This window comes from Lathyrus oleraceus, chromosome 6, assembly GCF_024323335.1.
Source record: "Lathyrus oleraceus cultivar Zhongwan6 chromosome 6, CAAS_Psat_ZW6_1.0, whole genome shotgun sequence".
NCBI lineage: Eukaryota > Viridiplantae > Streptophyta > Magnoliopsida > Fabales > Fabaceae > Lathyrus > Lathyrus oleraceus.
The window spans coordinates 213458120-213476082 of NC_066584.1; the positions used below are offsets into that span (position 1 = coordinate 213458120).

Here is a 17963-nt window from a genome sequence, read left to right on the forward strand (position 1 = left end):
GTTACAAATGTATTGTTATTAATATCTAAAAATTGGTTACTGATGGTGTTACAAATGTATTGTTATTAATATCTATAAATTTGTTACTGATGGTGTTTGTAACATTTCTATTATGATCATAAATTCTAGCTATGGCAATATTTTCCTTTCCATGATATACATGTATCCCTCACTTTCGGTTTCCTTATTCCTCGCCACACCCGGAATAGGATAACAATGAAACAATTTGTAATTACAATAAGGATATTATTTAAAATACAAAGTTATAGCTTTGAAAGAAATAGAATAAATACTGTACAGAAAATATATAAGAGTTATGTCTAAATTAAATATAATTTAACTATTGTATTTATTTTTCTATATTAATATTTACATATATTATTATTCTTGAGTTCCGACATTGAATTTGTGAAGTTGCTGCATATATTTGTGAATAATTAGTTATTGATAGTTTCTAGTGACTTGTATCTCTAAAAAATAAATTTAATATATTAATGAGACATTAATCATATAGAAAGTATAGAAAAGTCATTGTGTTATGCCTTTGTGGCCAGCGTGATGTTTTCGGCCTTTGTGGCAAGTTTGATGCTTTTCGGGCCTTTGTGGCAGGAGCCTTTGTGGCAATTTTTCTCATTGGAATCGGTTCACTTATCCGGATCATTTGTGCCTCATATAGTAGTTTAGTCATATTGCATCTCATATAACATAAGCAATTATAATAAAAAAATTATTAATTATATTTTAATTGGTGGAGTCTTTCTATATTATTTAATGACATTTTCTTATGGTGAGTATGATTCAATGTGGATATGGAATTTGACCCTTACAAATAATATTTTAGGTACTCAAAGAGAAAGACATGATTGAATGTGTTGTTTGAAGCGCGTGCGGGGGAGAAAACTGGACTTTGCAAAATTAGCATTTTATTTAATAAGAGAAGAACGTCACTTTATTTCACTTATTGTTAGCACCCGAACTCGTTTAGAAATGCGGATATTGATTTTCTTCGATTATGGATTTTCCAACTATTTTTAAATTTTATTAATTCTATTATTCTCTAAATTTTATTTCAGTTATCGTTATAATTATTCCATTTTATATATATATAACAAAAAAAACAGCTGCAATTTTGATAACATCCATTAAATAATATCTTGGAAAAAAATATGGGATGTTACATTTGGTATCAGAGCAATAATCCTTGGACACACATTTTTGGGTGGGATGATCTTGTATGGCGTATGAGTATGAAAATTTTGTGATGCCTGAGTTATTTAGTCTTCTAATATTTTATATAAACATTGTGACTATTTATGGATTTAATTACTTATGTTATGTACTAACAAGTGTGAAAAATTATGCGTAGCAAATTTCTTTGGATACCACTTACTAATAGCCCAAGTGTTAGGATGAGATATTAAAAATCCTTCTAATGCAAGTGTACTTGTAGGAAGTTACAATGAGTCGACGAAGAACTTCTACCGACCCACAAAATACCCAACCAATTGCTAACATGGCAGACGCCATTCAAGCAATTCACGCAATGGCTACTGCTATTGCAAAACAATTTGCCACTACTATTCAACAAGCGGAAACTTCTGCCCAACAAGCTGCAATCCGAGCTCAACGTGAGGCGCTAAGGGATCGGAGAGAAGAAGTTGTTGTTGCTGCGAGAGAACTGATATATTTTAATCGTCAAAACCCACCAAAATTCAAAGGGGAACATGACCCAAACAAGGTTGATCTTTGGATACAAGAAATTGAGAAAATTTTTTAAATGTTTCATTGCACAGATGCTAAGAAGGTGGAATATGCAACCTTTTTGCTTAGGGCAGAGGCTGAATCCTAGTGGCGGGGTGCAAAGCAGCTAATGGAGAGTAACAATGGAGCACTGAATTGGGCAATATTTAAATAGAAATTTTTGGACAAGTATTTCCCATCAAGTGCTAGATCTGAGAAAGAAGCTCAATTCCTTAGACTGTACCAAGGTAATATGACTATCTCTGAGTATGCTGACAAATTTGACTCACTAGCCAAATAGTTCTACTATTTTCGTGACCGTGTGGATGAGAACTATAAGTGTGAGAGGTTTGAGCAAGGACTCAGATATGAGATTAAGGAATCTGTGGAGCCCTTGGAGATCCATCAGTTCCAAGTGCTAGTGGAGAAATGTAAGAAGGTGAAATGGATGAAGCAAGGACGTCCGAATAGATGGGTTGCTGGAGGACCGTCTAGACACCAAGTAGAATCTGAGAAATTCTCTTTAAATTTGTTTAGAACTTTATATCACTAAGCCTTTTTAAAACAGAGACATCAAGACCGCAATAATAGGGGCAAGCAACAACAACCATACATCCGACCTCAATGGGGTGGAAGAGACCAACCTCAAACACAGTTCAAGGGAGGTCAGAGGCCACAAAATTCAAGTAGTATTCGCTGCTACAACTGCAATAAGGAGGGACATGTGAGTACTCAATGCCCAGAAAGAGTGAGAGTTTGTTATCTTTGCCAGCGACCGGGACATTTTGCTAGGGATTGTCGAGCACCAAGAAGAGATCATGTTCCATCTACCAACAACAACAATGATGTTATCCGGCCTACTGCTAAGGGACGTGCCAATCACATTGGGGGAGAGGAAGCTTCGAATGCCTCAGGATTAATCCAGGGTGAGTGTGAAATTGCAGACAAACTATTCCCAATATTATTTAATTCTGGTGCTACTCATTCTTTCATCTATGTGGAGTGTGAAAATTATGTACAACTACTTGTTACTTCACTGCCTTTTGATTTGGTGGTCACAATACCATCTTCTGAACCTGTAATACTTAATGAAGCTTACTTACAATGCCTCTTAACTATCATGGGCATGAAATTCAAAGTCGACTTGATTTGTATTCCCCTAAAACATCTGGGAGTGATCTTTGGGATGGAATGGTTATCTAGTCATCATGTTCTTTTGGATTGTGCTCGAAAGTCTGTAATCTTTCCAGACCCTGATGTTTCTCGATTTCTAAATAGAAATCGAATGAAAATATCTTTGAAGGGAGGCATCCAGAAGTATGTGTTCTTAAATTCTGTCAGCATGAAGCCATAAGTAACGATTAATGAGATACGAGTGGTAAGAGAGTTTCCAGAAGTATTTCCATTAGACGTGTCGGGGTTACCTCCAGTACGTGAGGTTGAATTTGCTATCGATGTGATCTTAGGAACTGCACCTATTCCTATTGCTCCATACAAAATGGCTCCATCTGAGATGTTAGAATTAAAAAGACAACTTGAAGACCTATTATCAAAGAATTTTATCTGACCAAGTGTCTCACCATGGGGAGCTCCTGTATTATTGGTGAAGAAGAAGGATGGGAACTCGAGACTGTATGTTGACTATCGAAACTTAATAAAGTCACTATCAAGAATAGATACCCTTTACCAGCATTGATGACTTGATGGACCAACTTAGAGGCACTGTGATATTCTCAAAGATTGATCTGAAGTCCGGATACCACCAAATTCGAGTGAAGGAACAAGATACATCCAAGACAGCATTCAAAACATGATATGGGCATTATGAGTATTTGGTGATGCCTTTTGGAGTGACCAATGCACCAACGATTTTCATGGACTATATGAATCGTATCTTCCATCCTTTCTTAGACAAGTTCGTGGTGGTTTTCATTGATGACATCCTTATATACTCCAGGAGTAGAGAAGAACATGAGGAGCACTTACGCCTAGTCTTGCAAGTGTTAAAGGAGAAGCAGTTGTACGTTAACCTGGGGAAGTGTGAATTTTAGTTGGAGGAGGTGAAATTCTTAGGCCATGTAATCTCAAAGGAAGCTATTGCAGTTGACCCCTCCAAGGTCGAAGCCGTAGTTTCTTGGGAACAACCAAAAACAACCATCGAAATTAGAAGTTTGGTGGGATTGGCAGGATATTACAGAAGATTCATTGAAGGATTCGCCAAGATTATAGCCCCATTGACACAACTCACTCGAAAGAATCAAATTTTTGCATGGACAGAGGAGTGTGAGAAGAGTTTCCAAATAACGAAGGAGAAACTAACTACATCACCTGTGTTAGTACTACCACAACCCGAAGAACCTTATGAAGTTTATTGTGATGCTTCACATCAAGGTTTGGGTTGTGTGCTTATGCAGCATAAACAAGTTGTGGCTTATGCTTCGAGGCAACTGAAAATTCATGAGAAGAATTACCCCACTCATGATTTGGAGCTCGCTGCTATAGTATTTGCACTTAAGATCTGGAGGCATTACTTATACGGTTGTAGCTTTGAAGTGTTCAGCGACCATAAGAGCTTAAAATATTTATTTGATCAAAAAGAGCTTAACGCTAGACAAAGGCGATGGATGGAATTCATCAAAGATTATGACTTCATTTTGCAATATCATCCAGGAAAAGCAAATGTCGTGGCAGATGCATTGAGTAGAAAGCGAGTTCATCTCTCGACTATTTCATTGAAGGGGTTGGAACTGTTAGAGAAGTTTCAAGACTTGAACTTAGATTTAGATTCTTAAAATGAGAGAGTGCATTGTGGAATAATCACTATCGAGAATGAATTGATGATTAAGATTGCGACCCTTCAGGGAGACGACGGAGAAATTCAGGAGAAGAGGAAGTTGATGGAGACCGAAAGAGCACCAGAGTTCAAATTAGGACCAAACAACATTCTGCATTGTAATGGGCGTGTGTGCGTTCCTAATAATGCAGAGTTGAGAAAGACTATTTTGGATGAGGCCCATAAAAGTAAGTTGAGTATTCACCCCGGGACGATAAAAATGTATCAAGACTTAAAGCAGAGATTTTGGTGGTCAGGAGTGAAAAAGCAGATGGTCGAGTATGTAGCTTCTTGTTTGACATGTCAAAAAGCTAAGGTAGAACATCAGAAGCCAACTGGATTCTTACATTCTCTGGATGTTCCACGGTGGAAGTGGGATAGCATTTCTATGGACTTTGTAGGGGCGTTACCGAAGACTCAGAGCAAGTTTGATTCCATTTGGGTGATCGTGGATAGGTTGACGAAATCAGCTCACTTCATACCCGTGCGAACCAATTATAATGTAGCCAAGCTTGCAGAGATATATATTGCCGAAATTGTGAAACTACATGGGGTACCTTCTAGCATTGTGTCAGATAGAGATCCAAAGTTTACTTCCCACTTTTGGGGAGAATTACAGGAGGCCTTAGAGACGAAGCTAAGACTAAGTTCTGCTTATCATCCTCAGACAGATGGACAAACCGAGAGGACTATTCAGACCTTGAAAGACATGTTAAGGGCCTGTGTCTTGGATAATGGAGGTAGTTGGGACAGTTTATTACCATTTATTGAATTTACTTACAATAACAATTACCATTCAAGCATTGGTATGGCACCGTATGAGGCTTTATATGGATGCAAATGCCAGACCCCATTATGTTGGTATAAGGATGGTGAGAGCATGTTAGTAGGCCCTGAATTAGTCTTGCAAACAACTGAGAAGGTCAGGTTAATCCAAGAACGAATGAAAACAGCCCAGAGCAGACATAAGAGTTATGCAGATCAACGGAGGAGACCTCTAGAGTTTCAGGAAGGTGATCATATATTTTTGAGGGTGACGCCTACAACTGGGGTAGGTAGAGCGCTAAAATCCAAGAAGCTTACCCCTAAGTTTAATGGGCCATACCAAATTCTTAAGCGTGTAGGTCCGGTGGCGTAAGAGATTGTTTTGCCTCCAAACTTGGCCAACCTTCACAGTGTATTCCATGTGTCCCAGTTGAGGAAGTATATGGTTGATGCTTCACATGTTATCACACCAGACGACATTCAGCTGAAGGATAATCTTTCGTTTGAAGTTCTTCCGATGAGTATTGGTGGTCAATCCAGTAGACTTTTGAGAGGCAAGGAAATCCCATTGGTCAAGATAATTTGGAACCAGAAGACTGGCGACGCTACATGGGAGCGAGAAGATCAAATGCGAGAACTTTATCCTGAACTTTTTGCATCTGTCTAGTTTCGAGGACGAAACTATTTTAAGGGGGTAAGTATTGTAACACTCTCTAATTTAAATAATTAAATAGAACTCCATATTTCTAATCTAATTATTTTGTGGCTATTTTAGTGAGTTTTATGATAAATAAATAAATAAATAAAATAATAATAATAATAATAATAATTTAAGGAAAAATAAATAATCTTAAATTTAAGTGGTTGATACTTTTAATTTAAGTTTGAATGGACAAATTTTCTATAGAATATAAGTACATGTGTCGTTATTACATAATTAAGTTGAGTGAGCAGAGTTAATTAAATTAGAATAAAATATATAGGTTGATAATATTACTATTACTAAGTTTAAGCATGGCTAGATGAACATATGTGGAATAAACCTTAATTCTCATATACCCATTCATTCCATAAATTATGGAGTCAAACTACCTCTCCTATTATAAAGATTTGTTCCACAAATTTAGCTTGTTTTAAGCAGTTCAATATCAACCCATATTCCCTACATTGAAAACTTACGGTTATTCCTAAACTTTTTCCCTACTATTGTTTCAATCAGTGCCACTTTTGTTCCTATTTTCTCTCAATTTCCAACCTAATAAAAATAAAGTATATTAATTTAGGTCTCACACGTAAACATATTTTTAGTCTACAATCTTCCAGCCTCACAAAAAGATACACACAAAAAAACAGTCATATTCTCTTAACTACCACATTTTTCATGCATTTCAATCCTGCAGAAACAATAACCTTAAAGGTACCATACTTCCATTTATTCTATTTATTTTCTTTATAGTTCATACTCTTTCTAATAATAAGAAAAAAAAAGTTTCCTTTTAGAAAGACTAAGCACTCGATCAGTCAACCGTAGGATATCAAAATTCAGTGTTGCTAAAGAAAGCGTCAAAGGTAAGGGTTGTCCCCATACACTCATACTACATAAAGATTGTGTTGTGAAATATTTTTAAACATGTACCTATTAAAATAAAAATATAAAGTTATTAAAATATAATTAAATGAAAAATAACAAGTTAGAAATAATTCTGGATTTGATTTCTATGTGTATCTTTTATTGATAATTATGTTTAATCTTATTATCCTTTTAATATATATTAATGCATTGTTATTAATATGTATAAATTTGTTACTGATGGTGTTACAAATGTATTGTTATTAATATCTAAAAATTGGTTACTGATGGTGTTACAAATGTATTGTTATTAATATCTATAAATTTGTTATTGATGGTGTTTGTAACATTTCTATTATGATCATAAATTCTAGCTATGACAATATTTTCCTTTCCATGATATACATGTATCCCTCAATTTCGGTTTCCTTATTCCTTGTCGCACCCGGAATAGGATAACAATGAAACAATTTATAATTATAATAAGGATATTATTTAAAATACAAAGTTATAGCTTTGAAAGAAATAGAATAAATACCGTGCAGAAAATATATAAGAGTTATGTCCAAATTAAATATAATTTAACTATTGTATTCATTTTTCTATATTAATATTTACATATATTATTACTGTTGAGTTCCGACATTGAATTTGTGAAGTAGCTGCATATATTTGTGAATAATTAGTTATTGATAGTTTCTAGTGACTTGTATCTCTAACAAATAACTTTAATATATTATTGAGACATTCATGATATAGAAAGTATAGAAAAGTCATTGTGTTATGCCTTTGTGGCCAGCGTGATGTTTTCGGCCTTTGTGGCAAATTTGACGCTTTTCGAGCCTTTGTGGCAGTTTTTCCCATTGGAATGGGTTCACTTATCCGGATCATTTGTGCCTCATATAGTAGTTTAGTCATATTGCATCTCATATAACATAAGCAATTATAAAAAAAAAGTATTAATTATATTTTAATTGGTGGAGTCTTTCTATATTATTTTATGACATTTTCTTATGGTGAGTATGATTCAATGTGGATATGGAATTTGACCCTTACAATTAATATTTTAGGTACTCAAGGAGAAAGGCATGATTGAATGTGTTGTTTGAAGCGCGTGCGGGGGAGAAAATCGGGGTTTGCAAAATTAGCATTTTATTTAATAAGAGAAGAACGTCACTTTATTTCACCTATTGTTAGCACCCGAACTCGTTTAGAAATGCGGATATTGATTTTCTTCGATTATGGATTTTCCAACTATTTTTAAATTTTATTAATTCTATTATTCTCTAAATTTTATTTCAGTTATCGGTATAATTATTCCATTTTATATATAACAAAAAAAACAGCTACAATTTTGATAACATCCATTAAATAATATCTTGGAAAAAAATATGGGATGTTACACACAACACGACACCTACTCGTCTTCAACCTTGGCCATGCACAAAAATGAGATAAAAAACCCTAATCTCGATTCCAACATGCAATCTTCTTCCTTAAATAACTTTCTCATCTCTCCACCAAATTAAATGAAGTTTGAATCAAAAAGGAAGTATGCAAATAGTAGAACAACATGGCACCTTTAGATTTCAAAAATAAATAAAGGATCATGGAGAAAAGTGAGCATGAACATATGGGCTCAACCATGTTTAAACATCATTCAAATAAAACTGTAAATGAAAATGTGAGGTTAGCTCCATGATCTACTCAAGAGTAGATCTTTCAGACGCATATCCATGAGCTTAAGCATGGTGAATGACTAACATGAAGAAGAACAAAGTGAAGAGAACTTACCTAGATGAGAGTGTCCACTGCACCTTTGATTCTTAGAGAAGGAAGAAGAGCAAGACCAGTAGGAAGATGATGAGCAATGGTGAGTCAAATAAATGCTCAAGAGTAGCTTCAAAAGTGGAGAAAAAGTAGAGGAGAGTGAATAATGCTCAAATCTGTTATGCCTCTATTCTGCCTTTTTCCAACATCCTCCTCAGGTTTAGAGAATGAGAATGGGTTTTATATGAGCCCTAGGTGAGGGCAGAAAGGTCAGAAAATGTGGCAAAGTTGTTATTCCAATTTTGTACAAAATGAGAGTGAGAGAAAGTGAGACTTGTATCCTGCATTTTGGATGGGATTGAGTTGAGTTGTATGTTGTTTTTGGGAGCTGAAGTGGAATGGAAGAAGGTCAGAATTCGTGGGACTTGGGAGAGTGTGTAGAGAGAAGGAAGGGTAAATGGGACATTTCCATATTTAGCCAATTTGAGGCATGATGTGCATGCATGAAAAATGTATGTTGTTTGGTCATAAAAGGCAAGGAAGGAGGTGTAGTGTGCGTGTGAAGTGGGCTATGCTACTAGCAAGTGGTGACACAATGTACAAAAATAATGACAATCATGATATTGGAAATTAAGGATCAGCCATGTTCAAACCATCATAACTCCATGGTTTCTGGACCAAATTAAGCAAACTTGAGCTTTTTAGAAAGAGGGAAGGGAGATGAACAAGTTTCATGTTGGGGAAAATTGAGATAAGGCCTAGAAGTCCATTAAAAATAGCCACGAAAATAGAAATTTAAAACTGAATGCATGCATGCAAATTATGGTCATTTGACAATTTTGAGGACCCAACTTGGCGACTCAATAACTTACTCATTAAGCCACTAAATGAGAAGCTTTCTGAAGCTAAAATGGAGAGGGGAATGTGATCTACAACTTTCATGTTGAAGTCAATTTGAAATTAAACTTGCATCTAGGTGAAAATGGCCATGAAGGGGGTTGCTTGAAACTGATCAAACACTTAGCAAAATTTTACTAAGTATAAAATCAAATTACAAACTTAAGGTCATGACTTTAGAAGAGGGTATCTTGAGTTGTAGCCAACCAAATGAAGAGTTCTTGGAATCATTAGAAAGAGGAAAATTAGTACTACATTTTTCATGTTGAAGTTGTCTTTAAATGGAGCTTGAGTCTGGGTGAAAGATGGACATGAAGTTGACTGAAATTGGTTGCAAACTTGCCCAAAATAGTAACCTTTCTTTAAAACCCTAATTTCCAATTTACGAAACCTTTCATAATTCTTGATTTTTGATGAATCTCTTGACTTTTATTGATCAAATTTCAGCCATCGACCATATTTGACTTGTGGAACACAATTTTGACCAAAAAAATCAAGAGTTGACTTTCTAATCTACTCAGTTGACTTTCTAATCTGCTTAGTTGACTTTCCCCCAATTGAATCAAATGATTGATCATATGAGAAATTGAACTTTTTCTAAATAAAATTGATGGCCAATCTTCTACACATAGACACTCGGGGACACATGGAATACCATGGAATCAAGTCTTGCTCAAAAAAACAGAAATAAAATGATTTTATCACAAACCCAAATTTCAGTCCAAAAAGATAGGAGATGGGTGCACATCTTCAAATTCTTGATTCCCTAAGCAAAATGGAGAAACTTGTGAGATAAGATGTCTTATATAATTACAAGATGAGGATGAATAAAAAATTGGTCCATGGGTATGCCACACACTGAGATAATCAACACTCTTAGCTCAAGGACCAAAAGATAGGAGTGTGTGATCAAATTCTATTCTCTTGAAATTCTCAATCAATTGATGAAGTAATGGACCATTTGAGATGTCTTAAGGCATAAGAGAACCCTTGTAGCTTGGGTGATCATGAAGTTGAGGATATATCATCTTCCTTGCACTGATTGTCACCTCTCTCTCTTCTAAGGGTTGAAGAAAGGCCAAAAGAGAGATACCTCGATCCCATAACCATAGAATCAATGATATGTATGAATGTATATGATGATAAAACCTAGGCTAATTAGTGTTACAAAGAAAAGGGTAAATTTTGGGGTACAACAAGTATCTGGTGCCACACTCGGTGAACTTCTTGCTCAAATAGTAAATGGCATGTCCTTTTCTGATTGTATTATCGTGTTGACCCAATACATATCCCATAGATTCATATAGCACATTGAGATACATGATAAGTGGGCTACCAGGAACAAGTGGTATTAAGATCGACAGTTCTTGCAAGTACTTTTTTATTTTGTCAAATGCCTCTTGACAATCATTATTCCACACGATCAATTGATTTTTCCTTAGTAATTTGAAGATCGGTTCATAGGTAACCATTATATGAGAGATAAATTTGGAGATGTAGTTAAGTCAACCAAGAAAACCTCGGACTTCTGGCATATCTTGAATTGTTTGAACTTTTTCGGGATCAACCTCAATGGCTTTCAGATCGGACCCCAAAGGTACATTTTGCTTGATTCAAACTCAATTTTAACTTTCGGAGCCTGGAAAATAACTTCCTCAAATGGTCCAAATGATCGTCCACATAAACCTCAATTTCCTTATGAACCATATCATGAAAGAGGGTTACCATGGCACGTTGATAAGTTGCCCTGCATTCTTCAAACCAAACGGCTTGACTTTATAGCAGTAAGTTCCCCCAAGGTATGATGAAATTTGTCTTCTCCATATCATCTAGAGACATCTTTATTTGATTGTACCCTAAGAAACCATCCATGAAGGAAAATACGGAGAATTGAGTTGTATTATCAACCAAGACATCAATATGAGGCAAAGTAAAATCATCATTCGGGCTCGCTTTATTGAGATATCGATATTCCACACACATTCTGACCATCCCATCTTACTTCAGAACTGGGATGATGTTAGCAACCCACCGAGGATATTCTGAAATGGATAAGAATCCAACATCAAATTGTTTCTTAACTTCCTCTCTGATCTTAAGTGCCATGTCGAGTCTGGTCCTTCTGAGTTTCTTCTTGACTGGAGGAAATTTGAGGTTGAGTGGCAAGTGATGCTCGACAATGTTGTTGTCCAACCCATGCATATCTTGATAAGACCAGGAAAAGACGTCAACATATTTGTGAAGTATCTTGACCAACTCAGCGTATACATGCTTTGCGAGGGATGCCCATACTTTTACTTATTTCCTGACTTCTTCAAAACCTAGGTTGATGACTTCCACTAGCTCTGTGTATGGTTGAACCTCTTTTTCTTCGTGCTCAAGGAGCCTTGCTAATTCAGCCGAAAATTCACAATCTTCCTCACTATCATCTTCAACTTTGTTAGTTGGAAGTCCAAATTACAATGGATTTTTGATGAGTTGTTACCAATGGATTTATTTGCTCTGCATGTTATGAGCTTATTTTAGAATGCTTTTTGAAAAGTGAAAGAGGAAAAAAAATCTTTTGCCATTTTATTTTAGTGAAAAAGTAAAAATAATAGAAACGAAAAGAGTACGATTTTGAATGCAAAATACTCTCTTTTATTGATCACATAATTTTTTTTAAACAAGGAGGCGCTATCATATTGCCTCGGGCAAAGACAAGGGATTAGGAAAACAAAATGCATTATGTTTTTTTCTTCAGAAAAGACCATAGGGACCATGGAGGTCGTCCAGTTGCTAAGCTTGAATCCAGAAGGAAACTTGCATACAAAAGTTGGAGCTTCTTTTCTACTACAACTATCATCACCAATAACTTCCACGGTATGATCATTCTGAAAGCCTGCACTATTTAATATGACAGGATTGAACTTCTTTTGCTTTCTCGAACCTGATTGATGTGTTGAAGAGTGATAACCAATGCCAAATCATTCATGTTTCTCAACCACATTAACAATATGAGCCCAACTAGAGATAGGACCATTCTCAAGCGTTTCCCTGGCACTTCGTACCGATGACAAAACCATTATCGCTGATTGGTCCTGATTGGAGGTAGCAGAACTAATGTATTCAACTTCTAAATAATGGATTAGGACCTCAAATATCCCTTCTTATGTCTTAATATATCTTAAGGACGATAATTAACTGACCAACAAATCTTCCTCACCACACACAATAGCTAAGTTATCCTCGAACATGAATTTAAGCTTCTGATGCAGTGTGGGTGTCACTGCCCCAGCAACATGAATCCATGGCCTACTCAATAAGCAGCTATAGTTTGGATTTATGTCCATTATCTGGAAAGTGATAGTGAACTGGTGCAGCCTAACCCATATGGGTAGATCAACCTCACTAATGACATGTCTCCTAGAGCCATCAAAGGCTCTCACAATTAACACACTAGATCTCATCTTGGGTCCCTCTACTTGCAATTAACTTAGTTTATTTTTTGGAATTACATTAAGTGAAAATCCTTTATCCACTAAGACTCGAGAGAGAAAGGTATTTACACATGTAACGTATATGTGCAAAGCTTTATTGTGGGCATTCCCTTTGGGAGGTAGCTGTCGCATCCGCGAAAAAACAACCGGCGGGCTGAAACAAAAACACAACACAGAGCCGCCACTGCGCGTTATTTATCCCAAGATAGGGAAAGGAAACGCTCAGAGAAACCTGGAAAGGAAATGGTCTTGCGACCAAAGAGAAAGGGTAAGGGAGTCAGTTACGCAAGGGGAAGGTATTAGCACCCCTCACGTCCGTCGTACTCGACGGGATCCACGTTCTAAAATAAAGAAAAGGTTGCTAAACATCACACACACACAGGGAACGCAGGTGGGGTTAAGAGAAGGGAGCTCGATAGGACATCGCATCCTATGCCTACATATCTCGTCTGGAACGAGAATCAGAGCCACTGTAGTTCGGCTTACGCACGCCAAACAACACACGCACCCAAACAGGCAAACGTGGAGCCTGAATGCCAATCATTGGGCTTACATCAGCATCCGAACCAAAACGCACACAAAAGGGCAAACGTGGAGCCCGACCGCCAATCACTGGACTTACGTCGGCATCCGAACCAAACACACAATCAGATAACAAGCAAACACACGCAAAAAAGAAAAAAAGTGCCCGGAGAGGTCTCGCACGACCTCCTGCCTACATACCTCGTCTGGAACGAGGATCAGGGCGATGTAGTTCCCCCTCAAGGGAAAGAAAATCTAGCCAGAAACCGAGGGAAGACACACTACCAGGGAGCTGGACTCGAGCCTAGTGTTGTCATGCATCATTACCCTACGTTGAGGTTTCTACCTACTTGCACAACTGCAAGCTACTCCTATCCAGGAAGAAAGCAAGCATACAAGCATACAGATCAAAACAAGCATTTCAAACAAATATTCACATAGCACACACTATAACCAATCAAGTGAGGCTCAAACAATGGGTTTGACTGCCGAAGCAAGTCATCTGTACATGGGTATTGCTCGCTCTTAACCTTGCCATTACGAGGCTAAGGTGAAGCAGATGAAAAGGTGAAGTGAGGATGAGACCTCACAGCTCTTATCCCTGACCAGGGAGAGCTTTTAGACAAAGGAGCGTGGGTCCAGAATGGAGGGACCCTTCTACGCTCAAAGACTCTGACTCGATTGTGCAACAGCACGAGATCTTGGGTTTGTGTCCCAATGCATCAACACACAGACGTGTGAGCAGAGGGACGACTCACAGAATAGTGGGGGATAGATTGCATATCCCTTGGCTTCCACCAATTGCCTCATAGAGGACTTCACCTGCTTAGGCACAATATTAAACAATCACAAACATCGCCTCTTAAGGAGGACTTCAGACAGTTTGCCCGGCCAAATAACAGGCCGGGTCTCCAGACTACATGAAGAATAGAAGTCCTACCTCAAGTGGTTTAAAAACCAAGCAGCAGCAAGCAAGTTCTTAAAGAACTGTAAGCAACTAAATGTACCTGAAATCAATCAAGTATCATCAGTACTCAGACAGACAAACAGTAAACAGCAAATGTTAATCAGTCAGACTATACAAACAACACAAGCACATAAATGCAAGCTACAAGCTCAAGCTCAAGCTTCACAACCTACAAAACAAAGTTATGTTAGTTCTCCACATCAAACAAATTCAATTTTATTGACTTGAATCATTCTCCTTAAGCTTTGATATGTCAAATACACTTGTTTCAACATGAATGAAGTGTATCCAACTCTCTCCCACCTCCAAATCCATAAAATCAAGGATAATTGACCACAGTCGACTTTTCCAACTGATAGATGAATTTGGCAATGCATAGATCAAACTGAGCTCCAATCTTGTGATGAAATGGCTCAAGGATGAAACCCTAGCCTCAATATGCTCTATATAATCATAAAATGATCCCCATATCAATCATAAACCCCATCTCCTTGCTATGCCCTGATTGGCCCAATGCAACTGATTAGGGTTGACCTGTGGTCAAAACCCTAATCTCAAGGTGTCTGCTCCAACACTTGAACTTCTTGGATGATATCAAGACCATGATGATGATGATGAATCATTTCAATCAAGATGAAGACCAATCTCCTTGAGAATCACAAAACCCTAATTTATAGCCCAATCCTCAGATGGCTAATGATCAGTCAATGAAACCCTAGGCTTGCATCTCCACCTCTTATCTTCTGACCAAGACTTGGGAGAATGGCTTGCACAATGTAACCACATGATATGCAATATGCAATGCCTAATGACCTAAAAATGATATGCAATAATGCAAAGCTAGTCCCAAGAGAGGAGGGCAAATTTTGAGGTGTTACAGCTGCCCCTATTCAATCCACTGTGAACCTGTCGATATGAACAGCCTCGGCTTTCAGATGATCAGGATGAAGAGTGATTGAATACCAAGAACAGACGAACAATTTGCACTCTGATGGGATATAATTAACAACGCCTGTCAGAATCGGCGAAGAAACACAATCTCGAAAAAGAAATCCCGTCTGGAACGGAGAAAGTCGGCCTAATCACCGAAACAGCAACGTCGACCTGGATACCAAAATAAATGGTAACGCAGGGATAACCATGGCCTGAACACCACATCCGCCCGGGATTATTATTTCTTTTTCTGCTTTTCTTGAACCCCGAAATTAGAAACTGCTTCGGTTTGGATACCACTTCGGTCTGGATACCGGGAAACTGGCCGGATTGCCGCAAGCTGCATCGATCTAATCATCGTGAGCTTCTTCGATCTGGAAATCGGAACTGGCCGGAGTGCCACAAGTTCTTCGTCCTGACTGTTGAGAACCTCTTCGATCTGGAAATCGGAAACTGGCCGGAGTGCCACAAGTTCTTCGTCCTGATTGTGGAGAACCTCTTCGATCTGGAAATCGGAAACTGGCCGGAGTGCCACAAGTTCTTCGTCCTGATTGTTGAGAACTTCTTCGATCTGGAAATCGGAAACTGGCCGGAGTGCCACAAGTTCTTCGTCCTGATGGTTGAGAACTTCTTCGATCTGAAAATCGGAAACTGGCCGGAGTGCCACAAGTTCTTCGTCCTGATTATGGAGAACCTCTTCGATCTGGAAATCGGAAACTGGCCGGAGTGCCACAAGTTCTTCGTCCTGATGGTTGAGAACCTCTTCGATCTGGAAATCGGAAACTGGCCGGAGTGCCACAAGTTCTTCGTCCTGATGGTTGAGAACCTCTTCGATCTGGAAATCGGAAATTGGCCAGAGTGCCACAAGTTCTTCGTCCTGATTGTGGAGAACCTCTTCGATCTGGAAATCGGAAACTGGCCGGAGTGCCACAACGACCCATGCTGAGGATGACAAGCCCTGAGCCGACTGCTCTCTATTCAACCCTGGCAGACAAACACTTCGCGTTTAGCTGGGGATTATCTTCTTTCTTGTTTTTCTTGAACCCCGAAACTTTCTTGATTAACATTCCCATTTCTGCTCGACAGAAACTTACCCTCCAGTATCGTACTACTGGGGAATATCCTTGATTAAAACCATGATGCTAGACTCCTCGGAGTAACACCTTCACTGTCTGATAAAACCACCTCCCAAACGGTAACCACGGCTTGAATCGCGCTGATCGCGTAACATTTCTATCTTCATTCCCATCTCTGCCCGACGGAAAAGCTTCCTCCAGTATCGCACTACTGGGGTATATCCTTGATTAAATCATGAGGCTAAACTCTTCGGAGTAACATCTTCACCTCTGGGCAAACCACCTCTCAAACAATAACCACGGTCTGAGACTAGCTTATGCTTGCAATGATGAATGATTGATTTTTCTGCGTAATGATCCATAATTATGGAAATGCTACGCGATTTATTATTTTTCTATGCAACATGTTATGCTATTTTTTCATGATGAATGCATAAAAATATACCCCCTCAAGGGACTCTCCTGAGGAGCACGAGACACTCTGCTGAGGAACCCGTCAATACTCCAATCTCCACCCCGCTGGGGAATAGCACTGCTGTTGGGAAATGGTAACCCTTGCTGGGGAAGAACCTCATTTGCATCCAATCCGCTCGAGAAACTGCTGGGGATAAGCACCACCAACACTCTGTGGGGATACAACAGTTTTTGACTTGCTGAGGATATCAATCCCAACTCCGCTTCGGGGAACCCTCCCAGATACCTGACGACTTCACTGGGGAAATGCTCACAGACACTCTGCTGGGGAAACAGCAACTTCCAGTTCTGACGACTGGGGGAAGCACCGATCTGAAACCTGCTGGTGATAACCATCCTGACCCTGCTAGGGAAAACGAATGCTACTCCGCTGGGGACAACCCATGCAATCCACACGTAGGATACACTCAGCTGGGGATGTAGATATCAGTCCGCTATGGAAACTTGTCCAATCCACTGGTAGGATGAACACTGCTGGAGATATATTTCATTGAAACCTGCTCCACTCGGGGATAGCAACCTTCAGGCCTGGCTGCTGAGGAAACACCGTTTTCAACCTGCCGGGGGTAACCATCCTGACTCGGCTAGGGGAACCATAGACCTCGGATCTGCAGGGGATTTGGTCCTCTAATTCTGCTTGGGGACCTAGCTGGGAAATGAGAAAAGTTGGTACAGAACACCCGTCGACTCATCGAACCATGGTATCCACCTCTCCATCTCGTATCGGTTTTCCACTTTTGAGAACTCCCAGACTCGTCTGGACCTTTTCTGCTCCATCATCTTGTATTCCCAATCGCTCCGCGCTCGACGGAGATCGAACTCCTGGGATTTATACAGACTTTTCAATCTTCCGACTTTGAAGAGTCTTCTTGATTAATTCCAAAGATCGTCGGACGTCTCTCATCGTCTATTCACCGTTCTCCATCTTGCTTGTCCC

General features: G+C 38.6%; 1 protein-coding gene across 1 annotated transcript; it reads left to right on the forward strand.

Moving 5' to 3' along the window:
• The first annotated feature begins 1513 nt into the window (after positions 1-1513).
• LOC127094828 (uncharacterized) lies at positions 1514-3094 on the forward strand. The gene is made up of 2 exons (XM_051033602.1): positions 1514-1738; positions 2309-3094. Exons 1-2 carry the CDS (start codon positions 1514-1516, stop codon positions 3092-3094), a joined length of 1011 nt encoding a protein of 336 aa, XP_050889559.1.
• The last annotated feature ends 14869 nt before the right edge of the window (positions 3095-17963 follow it).

Coding starts and splice junctions, on each gene's coding strand:
- LOC127094828 (XM_051033602.1), top strand. CDS start 1,514: ATGGCAGACGCCATTCAAGCAATTCACGCAATGGCTACTGCTATTGCA. Junction 1,739..2,308: donor GGGAACATGACCCAAACAAG/GTTGATCTTTGG, acceptor TTTTTAAAACAG/AGACATCAAGACCGCAATAA.